General features: G+C 35.3%; 3 protein-coding genes and 1 pseudogene across 6 annotated transcripts; 1 reads left to right on the forward strand and 3 right to left on the reverse strand.

Moving 5' to 3' along the window:
• Positions 1-1,431: 1,431 nt before the first annotated feature.
• AT5G24890 (stress response NST1-like protein) lies at positions 1,432-3,183 on the reverse strand. The gene is made up of 2 exons (NM_122398.4): positions 2,545-3,183; positions 1,432-2,451 (listed from the first exon to the last, which is right to left on the reverse strand). The coding sequence occupies exons 1-2, from the start codon at positions 2,865-2,867 to the stop codon at positions 2,052-2,054; spliced, it is 723 nt and encodes a 240-aa protein (NP_197871.1). The 5' UTR covers positions 2,868-3,183; the 3' UTR covers positions 1,432-2,051.
• Positions 3,184-7,494: 4,311 nt separating this feature from the next.
• CYP714A2 (cytochrome P450, family 714, subfamily A, polypeptide 2) lies at positions 7,495-10,507 on the reverse strand. Of its 2 annotated transcripts, NM_122399.3 has the most exons (5): positions 10,175-10,507; positions 8,939-9,165; positions 8,584-8,834; positions 8,112-8,499; positions 7,495-7,967 (listed from the first exon to the last, which is right to left on the reverse strand). In NM_122399.3, exons 1-5 carry the CDS (start codon positions 10,464-10,466, stop codon positions 7,548-7,550), a joined length of 1,578 nt encoding a protein of 525 aa, NP_197872.1. In that variant the 5' UTR covers positions 10,467-10,507; the 3' UTR covers positions 7,495-7,547. The 2 variants fall into 2 exon arrangements, with proteins under 2 accessions (NP_197872.1, NP_001331286.1); NM_001343903.1 differs by lacking the exon at positions 10,175-10,507 and having other exon boundaries at positions 8,939-9,624.
• Positions 10,508-11,198: 691 nt separating this feature from the next.
• Positions 11,199-14,062, reverse strand: CYP714A1 (cytochrome P450, family 714, subfamily A, polypeptide 1). Of its 2 annotated transcripts, NM_122400.3 has the most exons (4): positions 13,652-14,053; positions 12,404-12,881; positions 11,926-12,316; positions 11,199-11,794 (listed from the first exon to the last, which is right to left on the reverse strand). In NM_122400.3, the coding sequence occupies exons 1-4, from the start codon at positions 13,953-13,955 to the stop codon at positions 11,369-11,371; spliced, it is 1,599 nt and encodes a 532-aa protein (NP_568463.1). In that variant the 5' UTR covers positions 13,956-14,053; the 3' UTR covers positions 11,199-11,368. The 2 variants fall into 2 exon arrangements, with proteins under 2 accessions (NP_568463.1, NP_001332750.1); NM_001343904.1 differs by having other exon boundaries at positions 11,235-12,316; positions 13,652-14,062.
• A 1,588-nt stretch (positions 14,063-15,650) lies between these two features.
• AT5G24915 lies at positions 15,651-21,551 on the forward strand (annotated as a pseudogene; the record flags this gene model as incomplete). The annotated part of the gene is made up of 1 exon: positions 15,651-21,551.
• Between the last annotated feature and the right edge of the window lie 1,085 nt (positions 21,552-22,636).

Consider the following 22,636-nt stretch of genomic DNA (forward strand, 5'->3'; position numbering starts at 1 on the left):
AATCACACAATAATTAGCGTCCACCAGTGCACAGAAATAAAAAAAACTTTTGACGAGGTCAAAATATAAATTTAAAATAGTTTATAACCATAATTTATCATATTTTTACAATTGATTTAATATATAAAATTGGATTTAAAAATAGATGTTTAATATACAAAATTGATTAAAAAATAGATATTTAATATATAAAATTATGTTTTAAAAATTGGAAAAAGCTAGGTAAGCAAATAGATTTTAAAACGAGGTTATTGGAAAGGAAAAAAAAAATTGAATGCAATATCGTAATAAAAATGGAAAACATATAAACAAAATTAAACACTTGAAAAATAAATAGATGCTCAGTTAACAAAAAAAGTACTCCATAAGAAAGGATTTAAACAATTCACAATGAGATCAATTCATAAGAGATTTTTATTTTTTACTGCAAACTGAATTTTATTCAAGACTGTAAATCTTTACATAGAATGATATACGTATAATTATAGTTATATGCCTAAATTAAATAATTATTTTAAAAATTGTTGATGTAAAGCTGACCCCTCTGCTCTCTTACTTCCTCCGCCTTTGGCGTTTACTAAACTTTCGGTTTCCGATTTAATTTGAGTCAAAACATGCGTTATTCTGAAGTGGCATGAATGAGATGATATAATTCATTTTCCAACAAATTATAATACTTTATCTATTTTAAATCAGTTGTCGTTTAAACCTTTTCATGTCTATTATTATTATTTTTTTTTTTCTGTTTTACTTTGTTTAATATATTATTTTATTTGATATCATCTGTTAATAAGCTAAAAAACAAGGATAAAATTAGAAAATCTATCAAAACATGCATTGAACAATCCATGAATCCACTAATGTAATTGCCTACACAAATGACATCACTCCCATCATATTTTCTATTTCTGATTTAATTTAAGTCAAAGCGTTACTATGAAGAGCCATAAAATATACTTTTACTTTCCAATATATGATAATATTTCCTCCATTATAATTTAAATATTGTTCTAAAGCTTGAAATTTGTTTCATAATAAGTGTCATTTTAGATTTCCAATACATAATTTTAAATTAAAAAATCCAATTTTATCTTGATATTAATTCATTCAAAATTTATAAAGTATATATTAATAAATAATAAAACGGAAATATAATTTTTCAATTTGTGTGAAAAATCGTAAACAACACTTAAAATTAAAACAAAAGAGTATGACGTAATTATTATATACGTTACATGTTTTATTCAAACGTAATTCACACAGAGACATTAACTCTGCCAAACTCTTTATTTCCAATTTAATTTGAGTTAATGTATTTATATCATTTGTAAATTAGCGTGAACGACATGATATATTATCATTTCCAACAAATGATAATACATTCATGCTATTTCCATTTATTCAAGGTAATCATTATTTTCGTTACTAATATTTGAAAATATTTTCTGCCTTTTCTTGATAACTCCGCATGTTTTAACATACAAAAAAAGTTCCGCCCTTGTATCGAAAATTCGATGAAACTTACCCACAAAAAAGAAAACATCAATTACAAATAAAAAGCTTATGAGTTTGTGACAAACTCTATTGGCCATCCACCAAACTAACCCTTGTACATATTTATGCTTAAACTCTTCCACATTACATGATAAAATTGCTCATTGCTTTAAACTAAAATCAATTAATTTACATGCTCCATTTTCAGACTAGGGTTATTATACTATTGCACCACCTACACACATGCTCACTTTTCTAGAAAATATCCAAACAATATTGACTTGACCTTTCACTAAATTAAAAATGTAAAACAAAAACAGAATCGATAATGAGAAGATAGAGAAAAAGGACAAGAAACAGATAAGCTAAAAGAAAGGACCAAAACACTTACTTTTTCTCCCTTCGATTAAAAAAAATATCATTAATTTTCCCGAATTAAAAGCACAAAAAATTAAACATTAATTCGCGCAACGAAAAACTAAAATTATATTTTTTTTCAGAAACGAAAAAAAAAAACTTATGAACAAAGAAAAAAAAATTCAATTTCATCAAAGCAATTATTGATCATCATCATCATCTTCTTCCTCAATCAGATCTGAAAGTGCAAAACAACTCCTAGACTTATAAGCTCTGTTCTTGAAAGATCCTTTCCTTACAACAACTTTCTTCACTCCTTCTTCATCACTCGATGATTTATTCTCATCAAACCCAGATTTCAGATCTTCTTCATCGTCATCTTCATCATCATCGTCTTCATCTTCGTTTACTGGTAACAGAGGCATAGATTTAGGGTTTTGCCATGAATAAAACGATTTTCTTGCTAATTTATTACAGATCTGTAATCTTCTTCTTTTATTCAATGGATTCTCTTGTTTCGCTACTTCTTTAACACTTCCAATCTCTCCTAAATTCCCAAATGATTTTGATTTCCCTTTGTAATGATTCGATAACCCTCTCCTGCAAGTAACATCAAGAACCCTAAAAAAATTTAATCAAAGAAAAAAAAAACCTAAAGAGACGATTTTTAGAAAAAAAAACAGAGTAGGTTACTTTGAGGGTAGAGAATCTTCAAGAGAGCTCATTGAAGCTAACCCTCGAAGCCCTAGCTCCTTAGATGAAACGTCATCGTTTTCGTTTTCGCTTTCTTCTTCGTCTTCTTCGCTATCTCCCGGAGTTCCGATTGATGAACTATCCGATGAGTAATCCGCCGTTTGTCCTGACCAGATCCGACTTAGACCAGATTCCTCTACTCCTTCTTCGTTTGTTGTCTCGAAAGAGGAAGAGGAAGAGGAAGCTTTCTCCGTCGCCGGTAGATCGGTGGTTCCGTATTGAGAGACTTCGATGGAGAAGGTTGGTTTAGCCATCAACTCCATTACCGTACTTTGTTCAGATCACAAATCAGACAGATTTGGTCGGAACGAAATATCACGAGTTGGGTTTTTGTTTTTCAGTTTCTGGGTTTCTGTCTCATCAAATCTTTAAGATCACAGACTCAGAGAATAGTAGAAATCGCCATGGCAGACAATAGAGGAAAGAAGAAAGAGAGAGAGAAGGGATAAGGTTTTTTTCTTTTGGTAATATAAAACTAAAATTGAAGGAAGAAGATGATAAGGACGATAATTGGATAAAATATATACTCTTGGCTTTTGGGAGATTAATATATATATGTGTGTGTATGTGTATGCGTGATTTTGGTAATTAATATCTTTAAATTAATGCTTGTTCTAGTCCTTTGCTTCTCATTTCTGTATTTTTCTTTTTTTTTTTAATTTGGAAAGTTTATTTACAGGATTAGAATTTAGAAACATTTGTCCCAAAAGCAAAGAAGTGGTATCTTTTAGGGTTGTGGTAATGATACACTTGACAAAGTCAATACTAAAAACTACCATTGGTAGATGTGTAAAAATCTATTCGTATATTCTTTGCATGAGGGATATATTTTTTGTAAGTAAATAAGATTATCTCTAAGAGAGTTTTTCTTTTTTGGTCATTTTATTAACAAATGTTTTAATATATGCTGTACAAACTTGATTAGATGTCAAGGAAAAATAGTTATTATTGTAGAATTATTGTTGTAAGTTTTCGACTTTAAATAATTTATAAAAAATGGATTAGTAAAATATAATAGTTGTAATAATTTTTTATAGTAAATAAAATAGTTTGTATTACTAATTTAAATAAATATATTATGATGATAGAAAAATAAAATATAGTAAATATTTTTTTTGGTTATATATTTATGTTAATAATTTTAATTTTTTGTATTTATTTAATGAATTAAAATTTCTATAACTAATAAAATATAGGTTTGAGAATTTATTTTCTAACCGCTTAAAAAAAAAAAGAAAAAAAAAATAGGCTGTAAGTTTAAAGGTAAAGTTACAACACTATTGGTACGTAATTAAGATTTTAAGAAAAATTAAGAATGTAAGTCAGGTATAACTTACCGCCCAACCAATCATGTACTTATTTGATTGCATTACTAATGTTACTGTTAACAATGAATATTAAAAAAAAAAATTTAGAATTTGTTATTGACTGTTATTCAAAAGACTCAAGTGATGGAAAATCATGTTTGTAAATTGTAATTCGAGATCGTTTTTTCTTAACTCAGTTTGGTTTCCGTTTATTTGATACTATTTGAATTTTGTCCGGTTTTAGTTATTAAATAACTTAAGAATGTGTCCGGTTTTCAATTAAGTAAAATGTTGAAAACTCCCCACTACAAAAAGTAGAAACGATTAAATTCGGATTTTTGCCCTGTTTTCTTCTATTTTCCTTTAGCACATTTACTCCTTTTTAAAAAACCTCTTATAGGTGATACCCTCAAGCCTCAATATATGAATAAATAAAAATTTATGCATGTATATGGTTAAATTCGTAGTCTTTTCTAAATTAAAATAAATTTATGCATGTATATGGTTAAATTCGTAGTCTTTTCTAAATTAAAATAAATAAAAATATATGCATGTATATGGTTAAATTCGTAGTCTTTTCTAAATTAAAATAAATTTAATTAAATTTACATATATTCCGTTAGGTTATAGAAAAGGTTTTAGTTTGGTTTCAAGTTTATATAATTAAATCAAACTGTTTATAAATAAATTTTGGTTTAGCTAATTCGGTTTGGTTCGATACTTCGGTATTTGAGAAGACGATCTATAGAGTGGGTGAGTGGGTCACACAACTCAATTAAGATAAAAGAAAGGAATATTCTATTTAAATATTAATAGATAGCAAAAAAAAAAATATATTGAATTTAATTATATACATATCATATCAAATCCAATGGGCAATGGGAGCTATTACATCATATTTTGAACTAATCTTTTGTTTTCATACCGTTCTCTTTATGCAAGATTAAAATGTCATTTCTTTTGCTACAATTTGCCAATTGATAATTCATTTTGGATATTTATAAATCTAACTTGCAATTTTCTTACTCGAAAGTCCAGATAATATATATCCTCGCTTACATGAAAAGATACAGAATCTTTTTATAAATGACCAAATCTATACTTAACTTCTGACCCTACACAAGTCTTAGATCTATTTATGGTATAATGCCAATAAGAGGCATTACAAGTTTCGTGCCATCCTTGAATATTCATTCTTTACCCTCCTTTTTATATAAAAAATTTTTTCAACATTTTAACCAAAAAGACTAATAATAAACTTCAACGATAAGTTCTTTTTATTTTTCCTTAAAACCCAATAATGAAATAGAAATGTTTCTAAGACAGTCAGAAAAAGTAATTTAATAGATTGTATTAAACTATTTTGTTACAAAAAAAAAGATCGTGACGAAATGGTATTTTGCAAATATTCATCGAATTTGTAAGTTGTAGGTAGGTAGAGGAGTAGAAAGGACGATTAACAAATGATTAATTACGTAAAAGGTTACCTAGAACAAAAAAACGTGATTAATATTAGTTAAAAGTCAGAATTATAAAGGTCAAAGCAAAGTGGCCAATGGGATGATGTTGAGGTCTTCTTATATATACTTTTTTTTTTTTTTGTGCAACATATTTACTTAATTTAGAAATTAAAATCATAACATTTGCTCTTCTTGGTGGCAGAGAATCATCCTCAGATGTCCACACCTCTCCCTCTCTTATTATCGTCTCCTTTCAATTTAGTTGTTCATTTTTATATATGTAAAACTTTAAATTTTAGTAATCAATTTTATTGTTGTTATTGATTATTAAAGAGAGAAAAAGAAAAGGTAATGTTGGTTTGGTTGGCTAAAACTTTATAGAAAGGTTAATTATAATGCTTCCACCCACAATCTCAAGACAAATACGAAACAAATCATCAAGACACAAGTTTCTTGGCATCTTTCATACATAAATATTAACCTTTAAATGTTATTTAATCTATTAATAACATAAACAACTTCTTTTAACGAAGGATCTCAAGATTTGATTGAAAGCTCAAATCAATGCGATGACGAGATTAAACTATAAATTAAACATGAGAACTGCAATCAATTATTCATTAACTATGGTTATATAATTTTTTTTTGTTCATTGCCATTAAGCATACCGGTTATATGAGTTAACTCAAACCCAAATAAACCAATACGAAAAGGTTAAAATAAAAAAGAATTAAGAACAAAAAAAAAGGAATGATAGAATGGCCTTTGTGAACAGTGTATGGAGCCATATAATGAGGCAAGGTTCCGAAGCTAAATATGGTTGTAGCCTTGTGGGCCTTGTGGCTTGTTGGATTATAAAGTTTTTGTCTTTCCGCATCAGAGAAGATCTATATTTGTTTCTCAAAAGTGAGATCATTTGATCCACCTTACTTTCAATTTTCGTCTAACTAAATTATAGAAATATATATAAAAACTATTATCGTTATATTAACTTTTGATTTAGTACAATTTTCTTTCCGAGTTTAGTTTGGAGAGGTTAAGCATCACATCCATTAAAATTTCAGACAATTCGTAAGTTCGTTTTGAAATGTCATTTGTTCCATTATGATTACCTTTTTAACCCGATCATTGCTAAATATGATGACTTTTTAAAAAGATTCAAGAGATTAAAGATTTAGCAAAGGAATTCTAAGAGAAGTCTTAAATAAAAAAGTTGTCTATGCAATATCTATCTACCGACTACTGTGTTATAGTCCTGAGTTGATCTCTTACTCATGATCTTTAGTGAAATCAGTCACTCTATCGCCCACCATATACTGATCATTGTATTCCACTAGGTGAATATAAACTAAGAGATCGAAAGTGAGCTTGGCTATGAATCCTAGGATGATGATGGCCAATTGAAATCCGCCACATCCTCAACTATCCTAGCCCGGATCTTATGATTTTTGGCATTATTCAATTAGTCCTTTTGATTCCCACCTTCGGTAAGTTTTTTCAATGATGACGACTCAGTTAGTAACTTAAATAGTGTTTGCACGTTTAAATCCTAATCAGTGTTCCAAAGATGATTCATTTCATAGATATTGTAACACTTGAAATTGTATATGTTTACGTACATATAATATTCCAAAACTAATATTCTCTATTGGTAACCATAAGTATCGTACGTTGATCGAATTTCGCTCGATGAATATAAACAATGAGATAACCTGTGAGCTTGGACAAAAACATGTGGTGATCAAGGCTAGGAACGCAGGCTAAATGAACCGCTGGATGCTGCACGTGACAGTCTAAGAATAGGGAACAGATTTTACCACCACGTAAGGGACTCAGAGAAAGACTAAAAGCGTGTTTATGGTCGAGCCAGTAACATCTCGAATTAGCCACTTAAAATTAAGCCGGTTACTAATCCGTGTGAGCATATATGGTCTACGAGAAAAAGAAAGCAATTGCCTGTTGCGCAAGAAACAAGAAGAATAAATCCTGATTGAAGCAATGATGAAATTTCATCTTACCAAAATTAATTTAATTATTGTGGATTCAGTATATATATCATTTTATAGATTTGAGCTGAAAAAAAAAGAAAAGAGAGAAAAAAAGTAAGAGACTTTTGAAATTCGAACACACAAAGCAAATTAAATCATTATAAAAGTCTACGGATCACGTAACACAGTCAAACAACCCTAATGACAACACCATGTTGAGGCTCTACAAGGAGTTTATGGCTTGGAGAGTGCTGATAAGTCGGGGAAAGAGTAAAACTGAACTTTGAGACAATAAGTGAAACAAGCACTTTCACTTCCATCATACCAAAGTTTTTGCCTACGCATGTTCTTGGTCCAAGGCCAAATGGGATGTATGACTGAGGGTATTTGCAAGCCTTAGAGATTCCCTCACTAAACCTCTCTGGCTTGAAGTCGTTTGCGTCTGGTCCCCAGATCTCGGGGTCTCGGTGTAAGGCAGGAATGAGTGTCCAAATGCACACTCCTTTTGGCACCACAAGGTCTCCAAGTCTTATGTCTTTGGATGCTTCTCTTCCCACGATTGGTGCTGGTGGGTATAGTCTCATTGTTTCTTGTATTACCATTGTCACCTATTTTATAACATTTATATATATTAACAATAAAATGTTGTTAGATTTTTAAAATAAGCTACATTTATACACTGATTTTGTGTATAAATTCATTCAATGTAAAATTCTCTAACGTTTTCTTTATGATTATAAATAAAAGATTACCGTTTTGAGATTAGGAATTGATTCTGCGTCGGGAATGCCATTCTTGCAAGAACTCAAGATTTCATCGCGAATTTTAACCTGCCAACTAGGATTGAGAGCGAGGAGCATAAGGCACCAAGACACTGAGACTGCGGTTGAATCATGTCCGGCGAAATAGATGCTCTTGCAATTGTCCACCACAAACCGTCTATAGGCTGACTTGTCCCACAAGTTACCATCGCAGCTTCGCATCGCTCCCTCGAGTATCAACTGCATTAGATCCTTCTTGTGAGTATCCTTACATTCAATTTCCCTCTCCTTAACCGTTTCCCATATAGAAGATTCTAATTCCATCTCAAGCGCATCAATATCCACATCACCATGCTTCTTACTTCCAAACACCATATCACTTGCCACCGTATACTCAACTATATTATATAGAGAAATAGTTTTGCATGGAAGAAGTAGAAAAAATAAATATATCGAAACTTACGTGAAGCCATTGAATCTGAAGAGGACGCTTCGTTTAGTAATGGCGGTTAAAAGATCCCTAATCATAGAGAATATTGCTTTGCCTTTTGAAAAAGAGCTCCCAAAGCAAGCCTTAGCGATGACATCAGCTGAGACATCCTTAAGGTCTTCGTCCACTCTTATGTCACAACCCATTTCTCCTCCTCTTTTCACCATCTCTTCCCATTTGTTCAACATTGGCATGGCAGATTCCACCATTAAACCAACCATTCCCTTCACCATTCACCAATCAGGCAATCACAACAATATTTCAAATCAATATATATATTAAGATTTCTACATCCATATCTTTAATTAGTTCGCAATGTGAATAGAACCTTGATTTTGTCGTGGGTAAACTCATAGGCAATGATACGACGTTGATGGGCCCAATGAGGCCCATTAGAGGTGATGATGCCATTGCCGAGAATGGGGTTAAGGCGTTTGGTGATGTGAGTGATTCTACCAAGGTTAAGTGTGTTGGTTTGGCTAAGCTCCTTCACCATTTCCGGGTGGTTTATGTAAAGGTGCTGCTTTAACCCCGTTGAGTATGTGTAAATCCTTCCTTCATTACCGTTTTGTATTAAAAAAAAATTACTCCAAACCAATATCAAACTTGGTTCAAGTTCAGCCACGCCCAAATCACAATCATCATGCTCATGCACAACTTTTATTTGTATTGAATTCAATTAAGTAAATATGTGCGTGGATCATATTTCTCTAATTAATTTAGAATAACCTATATGCAGACGTTTCTACATTTTTATTCTATATATGTGTTGTCTTTGATGGGATATTTTCTTCTATCTGGTAATGGATTTTTCTTCGTGTAACGTTAACTGAGAAAAAGCTTGCAAAGCTGTCTTTTTGTGAATGCAAGTGAAACGTTCAATGCCTTTTAAGTGGGATGGACCCTACTATGAAGAACATTAACTTTTGAACAATAATTTTCTAATAAAAATGTATAAGTTTTTTTTGAGAAACTTTTGAATGGTTACAGCGGTCCAAACGAATAATAACATTTACAAACCGGATCGCTTTTTATTTACCATTCATAAATTATAGTTTTTAATATTGGGACTAAAAAAAAACAAAAAAAAAACACTACACACTAACTGTGGATTGTCTTTAGACTAAATCCACAGCGCTTTGTTGTCCGCCCCAAAAATAATATGGATTACACCGCTGACGGATTAGTCCGCACTAACCACAAGATCCATTCAAAACCTAAGTTGAAATGATAAGTACCTCTAAAATCCATAAAAATTGAAGGATTTATTATTTAAAATGTATGAGAAGCCAAGATAATTGAAATCATAATGAAAAAGTTTGAACTCTATCAAAAAACAATATATTTTTTTTAATCTTTTAACCACTAGTGCATTTGGGATTTTTTTGTTTTTAATGCGATGATATGGCTCGAATATCAAACCCATAAACTTAAAAACTGTGTAAATGAAACTTCATATGTAGTTAATAGATTTATAAATGTTGTTCTAGTTTACGATTTAAATGAATTTTTTGATATTGTTATATGTATGCATTTTGTACTAAACGAGATTTAAAAAACAAACCGTATTGTTTTCGCCAGTGATCGAAATGAGGAAATAGAGAAGAAGAATAGTCATGAGAAATGATGTTATCGCCGGAACAGTGTTTAGCCTCCGACTGAATCCGTTGCATCTCCGACACATTGCCGTTAAAGATCGACGGTGGAGGACCCTTCACGCCTTGCAACTTTAAACTCCTCCGCATCCTCCACTGCTCCACCACCGCTCTTCCATACACATGATAACCTACGCTGAAGATTCCGACAATAACTATGCACCAAATTGCATTTACCGTATGAACAACCAAACTCTCCATTTTAACTTTTTGTCTATTCAGGATCTTTTACTTTTTATTTTATTTGCATCTTCACTTCTTGAACCATATTATAGTCAACCAGATTCCTTTTGAACAAATAAGTCCAAAATTTTAGTTTATTAAATCATAACTACTTTGAACAAATAAGTTCAATTAGACTAACGAAACAATAAAAATGCAGATATTTATTATTTTATTAAATATTAAATATATTACACAGCAGGGAACAATCCTGGGACTCCCGGTTCAGTTTACGCTTGAAAAGCCCACATACTTTTAGCACGACCTTGGCTGTCCAATTGTTCTTGGACTTATATTTGAAAACTTAACACGACCTAAACAAAGCTATGGAATAATCTCGGTTTTCTTAGAAACAATGTAGATCTCAAACATTCATCAATCAGTATTCATGATTTTAGCAAATCCAAGTTATTTACTCTAAATATCTAGTACTAATAGTCTAATAGTGTAAAAAATGATTAAAAGCATTACAAATCTAAGTAGATTCAAGATCCATAACTATATTTAAGGAAAGACAAAAAAAAACACCCTATCAAATAAGTAGGTAGAGACAGTAGAGTGTATTTATACATAAATTATAATAAAATTAAGGTTAGTAATTTAAACTACAACGATTTGTTAATTTTAATGATTTGTTTTATAGGCTTTTAATAACATGCTAGTTACGAATAGTTTTTTAATTTCTTTTTCGAATGAATAAGTTACAAGCTAGCTAGTTACTTTTAGTAGACAACTGATTTTTTTCGATGACTATTGGTAAATCTGTATATACAGAACAAAAAAAAAAAGATACCAAAGAAAATACTATTATAGTACTATAGTGTAATAATATCTTATTATTACACAGGATTAAAACTAAAACCATAAGCTAACGACATATCTTATTGTCTCAGAACTCTAATGACAACACCATGTTGAGGCTCTACAAGCATTCTAAACACCGGAGAGTGTTGATATGTGGGAGAGAGAGTAAAGCTAAACCTTGACACAATAAGTGAGACAAGAACCTTGAGCTCCATCATACCAAAATTCTTTCCTAAACACAACCTTGTCCCTAAGCCAAATGGGACGAATGACTGAGGGTGTTTGCAGGCTTTAGAGACTCCTTCGCTAAATCTTTCTGGATTGAATTCATTTGCGTCAGCTCCCCATATCTCAGGGTCTCTGTGCAATGTAGGGATCAACGTCCAGATGCACACTCCCTTTGGCACCACGAGGTTTCCGAGTTTTGTGTCCTCAAGGGCTTCTCTCGACACGAATGCTGCTGGTGGGTATAGCCTCAACGTTTCCTGGATAACCATTGTCACCTATATTTTTATTCAAGTGATGTTAGGTTATGAAAATAGTCATACTTGGAGTCCAAGGAACATTTTTTTTTTTGGTTTAAGAGAGTTTAAGGAACTTGACATGAGAGGCAAGGTTGTAACTTGTAAATTACCGTTTTGAGGTTGGAAATAGAGTCTGCGTCAGGTATACCGTTCTTGCAATGAAGAAAGACTTCATCGCGGATACGAGTTTGCCAAGAAGGGTTGAGAGCGAGGAGCATAAGACACCAAGAGACAGCAACCGCACTGGTCTCATGCCCGGCAAAATAGATGCTCTTGCAATTGTCCACCACGAAACTTTTGTAAGATTGTGTCTTGTCCTCCAAGTTGCCATCACAACTACTCCTGGCCCCTTCTAGTATCAACTGCATTAGATCCTTCTTGTGATCTCCCACACATTCCCTTTCTCTTTCTTTAACGGTTTCCCATATCAAAGACTCAATGTGTCTCTCTAGCTCATCAATCTTCCCGTTCCCATGCTTCTTAGTCCCGAACACAACATCACTTGCAACCACAAAATTTAACACCATTACATGACACTGCCTTAATAAAATATATATAGAGATAGAAATGACTTTTGAATTCACTTACGTGAAGCCATTGAGGCTGAAGAGGATGTTGTTGTGAGTGATGGCCTTTTGAAGACATCTAAGCTTAGAGAAGATCTCTTTGCCTTTGGAGAAAGAGCTCCCAAAGCAAGCTCTAGAGATAACGTCAGCAGAGGCAGCTCTTAGGTCTTCGTCTACAATTATGTCACACACCATTTCTCCTTCTCTTTTCATCATCTCTTCCCATTTACTCAGCATTGGCATCGCTGATTCCACCACCAATCCCACCATTCCCTTGACTTTGTCGAGGAAAAACTCAGGTGCAATGATACGACGTTGATGGGCCCAATGAGGCCCATTAGAGGTGATAACACCACGGCCAAGAATGGATTTAAGGCGTTTGGTGACGTAAGAGACTTTGCCAAGGTTAAGAGTGTTGGCTTGGTTAAGTTCTTTCACCAACTCCGGGTGGTTCATGTACAAGTGTTGCTTCACCCCCGTCGAATACGTGTACACTCTCCCTGAACATATCAATTTTTTTCAATAAATTACTCATACAAAATAAATATACAATAAATGCTCAAAACCAACTTAGAAAACGGTGAAAATCAAAAACTTAAGATTTCCTCTCAATCAATATGACCGATCATAAACTATTAAACGATCCACTAGCGAAGCGACAACTACTTTGGTATTTTAAAACTAAATTTAAAATATATCTTACGATTTATTACTATAAAAAAAAGGGAATCAAAATGAATCATTGAGGAGTTATCATATAATTGATCAGCTCCTAACTTTTGGATCAAGTAGACCCGATCGTACAAAACCTTATTGGCTTTTCATAAATTTTAAATTCTGCGGCGTTAGTTGTCATTAGGTGTCATGTCAATCCATGCATACGTTACACACATATATTATATATACGACTTAGCTGTCAATCAGTATTCACATATGTATGAATTAAAATTCACGCATGTATTATGAATATATAAATTCACGTATGCATGTTAACTAGTGTCTTTTGTATGTGTGTGTAATGATATAGTACTTTCGTTAACTATTTACAAGATTTAATGAAGATATATGTTTGTTTTGTCTGCATCATCATCGGTCCGAAAAATGGATTCGTCTAACTCAAAACGACCAACAAAGGACTAATCTGCCTTGTGTGCTATCATTATTCAAATTCAGAGGCGTATCTACTTTGTTGACAAAAAAACATTTGCCACAGATCCCAAAATTAAGAGTCTCAAAAATTGTTGAAATTATCAGATTATTGAAAGCTTACCGTATTGTTTTCGCCAGTGGTCGAGATATGGAAAGAGAGAAGAAGTGTAGTCATGGGCGATGATATTATCACCGGAGTAGTGTTTAGAGTTACTCATTATTTGTGACTGGATTTTTTGCATCTCCGGCACGTTTCCACGAAATAGCGACGGCGGAGGACCCTTCACGCCCTGCATCGTCAGCTTCCTCCGCATCCTCCATTGCTCCGCCATCACTTTACCGTAAACACGAATCCCTAAACCTAACACTCCTATTACAACTATCCACGAAATGGTCTTGGCCATCTCTACCATAAAATTCTCCATTTTCTTATCTTTCTTTTTCTTAGAAATTTTGTTATAGCTTCTGAACTCACGACTTTGATTTTTCTGCTCTTCTTTGGCTATATGTATAGTCGAGCACTATCCTTTTGACCAAACAGGTTTTAAATAATTATAAGAAATGTATATATGTACATGTAACGATGGAGAGTACTTTGCTTTTGATGAAATAATTGTAACATTCATAACTGTAGCCCATGTGTCTACCTATACATTTAATTTGTCTATCGGTCCATACACTAAGATACATACGCATAGGGTTGGAATGAAGTAGAGAGAGTACTTTGCTTTTTGAGGTAAATGTTCAAATAATTAATGGTCCGTTATCTATATATGGTACATATACATACAGTTACGTACGTAATAAAAACATGAAAAATATGGAATCTCGTGTAATGTACTCTTTTTCTATCTTTCGGTCCCTCTTATTGTGTGTCTCTTGTAATCAATGCGGAGGAGTACAATTGTTTTCTTGCAAAAGAAAAAAGAAATAAGAGTTTGGGATAATGATCGAATTTATAGGTTCGGACTTCGGATATCTCGAGAAAAATAATTTTATGTATTTGTTTTAATTTGTGACTATGTCTAAGTGAAGAACATGATTTGTATTAACTATTAATTGAATACTTCATCAATACTCTTTTTGTACTAGTTTACTAAGAGAATCACAATTATATTATACTAATTAAGAACCATATATTTAACTTCATCAACATTATTTTTATAATATTTTACTAAGATAATCACATTTTTTGTCAATTACGTTTTACATGTATAATTTCTGTATTTGATTATGATAGCCATAAAAAGCATTATGCATATCAGATTCAAACAGACACATTTTATAGTATTTTTCATTTTGATTTACTAAGACTTAAATTTCAACTAAAAAAAGAAGGATGCGTTTAATTATGTGTATGCATTATGTACACAATAATGCTTCTTTAATTGCTATTTGAAGTATATTATTTGGGATCTTTCGAATAATTATGTAAATTATATGTAACGTGGGAGATGCGACTAGATACAGATTACACTAATCGACGATAGCAACTAGGGACGGTCCAGCGTCACGTATTTGGAACTTTATGTAAATATCGGAAAGTACAAACTCAAATTTATGACAACTTCTTGGGTGACGAACGTGATCGTAATTGCAATTTGTTTTCGCAGGAGTTGTTTGATTTGTATGTATTACTGAAGTATTTTGACGCAGAAGGGCTGGTCCAATGATACTTTACTTGGGGTCTTATGCGTTTAATACAACAATTACTAGGGGTTTTTTTTTTTCTAAAAAACGCTCCCAAGCACTTTTGTCGAGATTGTGTTTAAGGAGTATGATGCACCCTTTTAACCAGATCTAATTTCAAATTTCCCACCCAAAAGGAGTAATATTCAGCGGTCCGACACCTGCAATGGCAAACTTTGTTTCAAAATTGCATTTTCCGGCGACTGGTTCTACTCTTCCACCGCTCTTCCCCTGCTCTCTACTCCTCTCCACCAGGTTGTTTGAGGTTTCGACATCCTTCAGGTAGTCTCTTCTTCTGTCGATACTTCTATAACCTTTGTACACCTCTTCAAAACCTTTTTAAGCCTTTTAACCTTGTCAAGAACATTTATTGCGACCCGAAGAACTAACCTCAACCACTCCCTAACCTTATAAAAGCTCTTGCTGTTTCTATGGATAAGAGAATCCCATTCCATTTAAAAGGGAAAGAGTTGGAGAGAGGTTACTCTCCCCCTCCCCGTAAGAGAATTAGAGCCCCAGATCTGGATACCTCGGAGCTTATAGAAGCCAATTCTCTAACTCTCATGGGCCGACTCACTAACCCATCTGTGCAACGCCTCTGGTCTCTATTCCCTTTCCTCTCTAATAGGTGGAACCTGCGAGGTAAAGCCATAGGGTCAGATCTAGGCAAAGGTTGCTTCCAGTTTAAGTTTGATTTTGAGGAGGATATGCAAAAAGTCCTGGAGAACAGGTCATATCACTATGACCAATGGATGGTGATACTACAGAAGTGGGAGCCTGTTATATCTGACTCCTTCCCGTCCCTCATTCCCTTTTGGATAGAAATCCAGGGCCTACCTAAGCACTATTGGCAACCAGAAATGCTAAAAACCATTGGAGAAGAATTGGGGGAGATCTTGGAAATGGAAATAACTTCGGCCACAGTTAAGTTCAAGCTGCTCATCAATGGCTTACAACCTTTAGTCAAAGAGACCATTGTGGACTTTCCTGATGGGAGTGAAGCACTTGTGTATCTGGATTATAAGAACCTCAAGAACCATTGTCACCACTGCCTCAGACTCTCCCATGAGACAAAGCTCTGTCCTGGTTTGACTACTTCTAAAATGAAGTCTGCAATCCCTACTCCTCCGGCCCTGTCTCTTGGCTCTAAAGGGGACTCTAGGAACTACTACACTCCTCGGGATAATTTCAAGGCACCAGTGAGCCACCAAAGATCCTCTACAAAACCTACCTTCTCTGAAGAAGTTTCAAACCCACATAAGAGATCTTCTGACCATCGCCATGAGAGACGTGGGTTTAGATCAGCAGAGAGATCCTCAGGGGCTGCGGGACCAAGAAACTCTCATAGTAGATACACGGACCATCAAGGCCGTAACCATTACAGACCGCTTACCACGTCACATTCCCATCCCCATAACACTTCTCGAAAAATTGATCTCCGAGACAGTCTCCGTTGGAGGGAAAAGGCCCCCACCCCCTCTGAGCAACACCAGGCTGTTTCTGACTCCTCTAGAACCAGACGACCTCCTCTTGAGAGAGATGTGGTTGATCCAGATCCAGTAACCCCTCCCCCTCCAAGTGTGGGACCCCCACCCATCTGGCGGCATGGATCGCTGGAGGCTACTTCCCCACCAGTGGTCATTCCTTCTAGAGATCAAGTTCTGGGAGAGCTAAGAGAAGTTACAGTGCAGTATGTTACCTGTGCTGACCCTACTGAGAGTGCGGCTAGAAGGCAGAGAGTTATCCAAGGGGAAGCACGCAACCTTATGAGTGATACAGCAGACCAAATCATTGAAGCTGCGGTGGCTTTGTGTCCTGGCACGATTATTCCTGAGTTGATACAAAACTCTACTCAAGCTTCAGCTCAGCCTCTTAGTGCAGACCTCCCGGTCCTGGCCAATTTGGTAAACTCTCAACCTAAGAGAGGCAGAGGGAGGCCACCTTTGGCTAAACCACCCACAAAACCAATTTCAAAGTTATCCGGGGTTAAATCACAGAAAAGAAACTTGCTCCAGGGATCCCCCAAAAAGGTACCTGTTTCAAAATCAAAGCAAGTACAGAACACCAATCTGGTTGGAGTAACAAGAAAGAAGAATCTGCCAAGGGTCTCTTTAACTCAGGGTGAAGGTTCCTCTACAAGAGCTGTTGACCAGAGTTCTTCTAAGACTGCGCCCCCAAAGATAGCCTTAATACCTGCAGCTAAGAAGAACAAGATGGATTTTCAGAATCCATCAACCCCTCTTCCTTAAGAATGGTTTCCTGGAACTGTTGTGGGTTGGGGAACCCCATGACAGTCCAGCGGCTGAGAGAGATTCGTAAAACGGTCTCTCCTGATATTCTCTTCCTTATGGAAACCAAGAATCCCTCTGACTTCGTCCTTTAGACCCTAAGCTGGATGGGCTATGCCTCTAACTTCTTGGTGCCACCACTTTCCCCTGGAGCTGGAGGCCTTGCATTATTCTGGAAATCAAATATCCAATTGGAAGTTGTTAATTCCTGTCAACACTATATTGATACAACAATAGTTGCAAAAGGCAGGCTTTTTTCTGCTACCTTCCTGTATGGAGAACCTGACCAGTCTAAAAGACCCCAAGTTTGGAACCAACTGAGAGCTTACATAGGTGACAGAGAGTCCCCCTGGATTATCTCAGGAGACTTCAATGACATCATTCATATGACTGAGAAAGTTGGAGGACCACCACGGTCTGAAGGTTCCTTTTCTGAGCTCCGGTCTTTTATGGCAGCTCTTGACCTCTTTGATTTAAAACACACGGGTAACTTTCTTTCATGGAGAGGCCGGAGACATTCTCGCCTGGTTAGGTGCCGTCTTGATAGAGCCATGGCAAATAGTGAATGGGCATTGGCTTATCCCTCTGGACGCAGCGAATACCTCCGGTTTGAAGGCTCCGACCATAGGCCTCTAGTCATTTCCTTTGATCCTATAAAAAGAAACAGGAAGAGCATTTTTAGATATGACAGACGTCTTAAAGGAAATGATGAGATCAAACAAATCGTTCTTGAAGCTTGGAACCTGAACTCTGATGCTCCAGTGGATACACGACTCAATTGTTGTAGGAAAGCTATCTCCCTCTGGAGTAAATCCCAGCATCTAAATAGCCAACAAGAAATTCAAGACCTCCGACTAAAACTGGAGACTTTGATGTGCAGTGATGCAGAGGTACAAGGGGAAATTACTGAGGTAAACCAAAAGTTGTTGTTAGCTTACAATAAGGAGGAGGAATTTTGGAAACAACGAAGTAGACAACTTTGGTTATCTCTTGGGGATAAAAACTCGGGATATTTCCATGCGGCTACAAAGAATAGACAGGCTATGAACAATATCTCTATTATAGAATCAGTAAACGGTACCCCTGTTTTTGAAGAAGATGATATAATCAAGGCTGTTTCAAGTTATTATCAGACTATTTTTACCTCTCAAGAAGGGGACAGGTGCTCTACTGTTTTGGAAGCTCTCTCTCCACGTATTACCCTTGAAATGAATGCTACCCTAATTTCAATGCCTGATGCTGTGGAGATCAAAAAAGCCTGCTTTTCCATCCATCCTGATAAGGCCCCAGGACCTGATGGCTTTTCAGCCAGTTTCTTTCAGTCTAACTGGACCTCTGTGGGGGATAAGGTTATCTCAGAAATACAAGCTTTCTTTATTTCTGGTGACCTGCCATTAAAGATAAATCACACACATGTCAGACTAATCCCCAAGATCCCGAGTCCACAAAAAGTTTCAGACTACAGACCCATAGCTCTCTGTTCAGTCTATTATAAGATCATCTCTAAGTTATTAGCAAAACGTCTACAACCTCTTCTACAATTCTGCATTTCTGAGAATCAATCGGCTTTCATCCCACAGCGTGCTATCTCAGACAATGTATTAATAACACATGAAGCGCTACACTATCTCAAAACCTCTAGAGCTCAAAAGAAATGTTTTATGGCAGTTAAAACTGATATGAGTAAGGCCTATGATCGTCTTGAATGGGATTTTATTCAAGCAGTTTTTGAGAGGTTAGGGTTTCACCAACAATGGATTACTTGGATCATGCAGTGTGTTAAAACTGTTACCTACTCCTTCTTATTGAATGGACAAGCAAAGGGTTTGGTTTTACCTGAAAGAGGAATCAGACAAGGAGACCCTCTCTCCCCTTATCTATTCATTCTTTGTAGTGAAGTCTTGTCTAGTCTTTGCAATAAGGCCCAGGTTCATGGTTCTCTCACAGGTTTGAGAGTTGCTAGAGGCAGTCCCCGGGTAAATCACCTCTTATTTGCTGACGATACTATGTTCTTTTGTCGGTCAGACCTCCGAAGTTGTGGCAAGCTCCAAGAGATCCTACAAAAGTACGAAAGGGCGTCAGGTCAACAGATAAGTAAAGAGAAATCAGCTATCACCTTCTCTTCTCGAACTCAACAAGAAATTAAAGATCAAGCAAAGAGAATCCTAGGTATTCAAAAAGAGGGAGGTCAGGGTAAGTATTTAGGATTACCTGAACTTTTTGGCAGGAAAAAGAAGGATTTGTTTAGCCTCATCATTGATCGCATTAAGCAAAGAGCCCTAAGTTGGTCTTCAAGGTTCCTTTCCTCAGCAGGAAAGATGACTCTTCTGAAATCGGTCCTAGCTGCTATGCCAACTTACACAATGACTTGTTTCCAACTTCCAAGCTCTATGCATAAACGAATCCAATCGGCTCTAACTCGTTTTTGGTGGGATGCTAATTCAGAGAAAAAGAAAATGAGTTGGATTTCTTGGAAACGAATGACTCTATCTTTTAAGAAGGGAGGTTTGGGATTCAGAGATATCAGCACCTTTAATGCGGCGCTCCTGGCTAAGATTAGTTGGCGTATTTTGACGAAGCCCTCTTGCCTCCTGGCTCGTGTACTCTTAGGCAAATACTGCCATAACTCCCCTTTCCTGAAATGTTTTGTGCCTGCTGCAGCCTCCCACGGCTGGCGCAGTATTTGCGTTGGTAGAGACCTTCTCAAACCCTATTTAGGCAAGATTATTGGCTCCGGTGCTACCACATCCGTCTGGAACTCCCCGTGGCTCTCTCTTACTGAGGCTTTGGCCCCAATGGGACCTCCTACAGCTGCGACCCAAGATTTAACAGTAGCTGATCTCAGACATCCAGTTACTCTGGAGTGGAACCTCTCTCTCATCAGGGAAGTCCTACCTCAGTATGAAAGCACAATCTGCAAACTGAAACCAAGTAAAACAGGAGCAGATGATATTTGGGCGTGGCTCCCAAACAAAACTGGTGAATACTCTGCCCGATCAGGCTACTTTGAGGCCTACAGAGATGAGAATACTCAGGAGTTAGGGTCTTTACAACATTTACCTGATTTCAACTGGCGGGCTAATATCTGGGCTCTTAAGTCATCCCCAAAAACAAAGCTGTTACTATGGAAAGCGTCACAAAATGCCCTGCCAGTAGGTGAAAACCTTCGAATCCGGAAGATCAATGATTCAGTGGCCTGCGCGCACTGTGGACTCGAAGAATCAGCAACTCATCTCTTCTTCACCTGCTCCTTTGCACAACAAGTTTGGATTAACGCCCCGGTGCATCGCAATTTCAATCCAAACAGAATACACTCTATCCAAGAAGGGATTAGCATCGGAGCCAAACTAACCTGTCTCCCACCGTCTGGAGTAGGGGACGGACCCCTCTTCCCCTGGTTAATGTGGTCTATTTGGTCAGCTCGTAATCAACTAATCTTCAACCAAAAACAGATCCCATCTGAAGAAGTGCTCCTTTTGGCGATTTTAAGAGCAAAAGAGTGGCAGGAAGCCCAGAGATCTATTCTCAAAATCCAGATCACCTTTCCTCCTCTCGCTGAACCACTTAGTGAATTCCCCCCGATCCAGTGCTCCACAGATGCGTCTTGGACTCCTGATGGAAGAGCAGGACTCGGATGGGTTTTTAAGAACCGCCAGGACTCAATTGTTCTTCAAGGTTCTGCAGTTCTCACCAATATTGCCTCACCGCTGATGGCCGAAGCTCTAGCAACTCTTCATGCGGTCGAAGTTGCAATTGCATCGGCTTTCTCCAGCCTCTCCTTCGCTTCAGACTCGTTATTACTAGTCAAAGCCCTTAATTCGGATCTCCCTCATGTGGAGATCCATGGGATATGCTATGATATCCTTCACCTATCATCTTCCTTCTGTAATGTTGCTTTCAATTTCATTTCGCGAGATAAGAATCGGTATGCCGATGCTCTCGCCAAAGAGGCTCTCTGTCTCTCCCGTGTACCTCCTTAATTTTATAAATGAAATTAATCTGTGTCCAAAAAAAAAAAAAAAAAAAAAAAAATTGCGTTTAATACAACTAGCCCCGAAAAAAATAAAGAGATTATGTATCTTTTTTTTTTTTTAAATAAGCTAGGTATATATATCTTTTGCATATTGGTTTTAATATACTGAGTATTGTTAAATGGTAACTAAGCATGAGATGATCAAATATGTCAAGGAAAATACAAGAAGTAGATGAAAAGAATATGAAATAACAGAAACTAATACAATGCCACTCTTAAATCAAATTTGAAATTAAGTTATTTAACATATCCTCTCTTGAGGCCCACTAGTAATTTTTTTGGACAATGGTTATAGTTTACCTGGTTTTAAAGATAATTTTGGGAGACAGAATGACTTTTTGAATCCAAATTCGAATTTTTATTTGGGAGTGATATTTATTTTATGCGTTAATTAATATTACTAATACTTGGTTCTGGAACAAAAAAAATTATAGAGCAAAAGGCAATAATTTTATCGTCAATGATTTTTTTTTATGTTGCCAATGATAACATTTACATTTTCTTTGTGTAGAAATAAATTATTATCTTAAACATCTTAAGCAAAATTGAATTTTTAGTGTAAGTATGAGTTTATTTTATGTTGTATTAAAAATATTTAAATAATAAATACAAAGGTCAATTTTTTTTTGTTAACTGGCTTACAAAATTAAAATCTTTGTTTAAAATAATTGAGATCTTAAAAAGATTATTATTTTTGGTGTGCTAGTAATCATGCAATATCTAACATACAATAAATTTATAATAATTGTTATCTATTTTTCAACATTTGTTATTAAATATACGATTTTCACGTTTTAAAACGTGATTTCATTATTTAAAAAAAATATTTCACAGTATCCATCACGTTTTTACGATTTTGGAAAATATTCTGCTATTTTTATGAACATGTTAATATATAACTAGAAAAGAAAAACAAAACAAAACGTCATTACTACTAAAATTACATTTTGCTGCTTTGTGTTTATGTTGTGTTAACTTTATCTAATTTAGTGCTTTCCCTTATTCGATCAATCGGCTATTCTGCTATTATATTATTTAGTTGATAGACCAGAGCCAATGCTACTAATGCTATCAATATGTCAACCCGTGTTCAAAT

The sequence above is a fragment of the Arabidopsis thaliana genome, chromosome 5, assembly GCF_000001735.4.
Source record: "Arabidopsis thaliana chromosome 5, partial sequence".
Classification (NCBI taxonomy): domain Eukaryota; kingdom Viridiplantae; phylum Streptophyta; class Magnoliopsida; order Brassicales; family Brassicaceae; genus Arabidopsis; species Arabidopsis thaliana.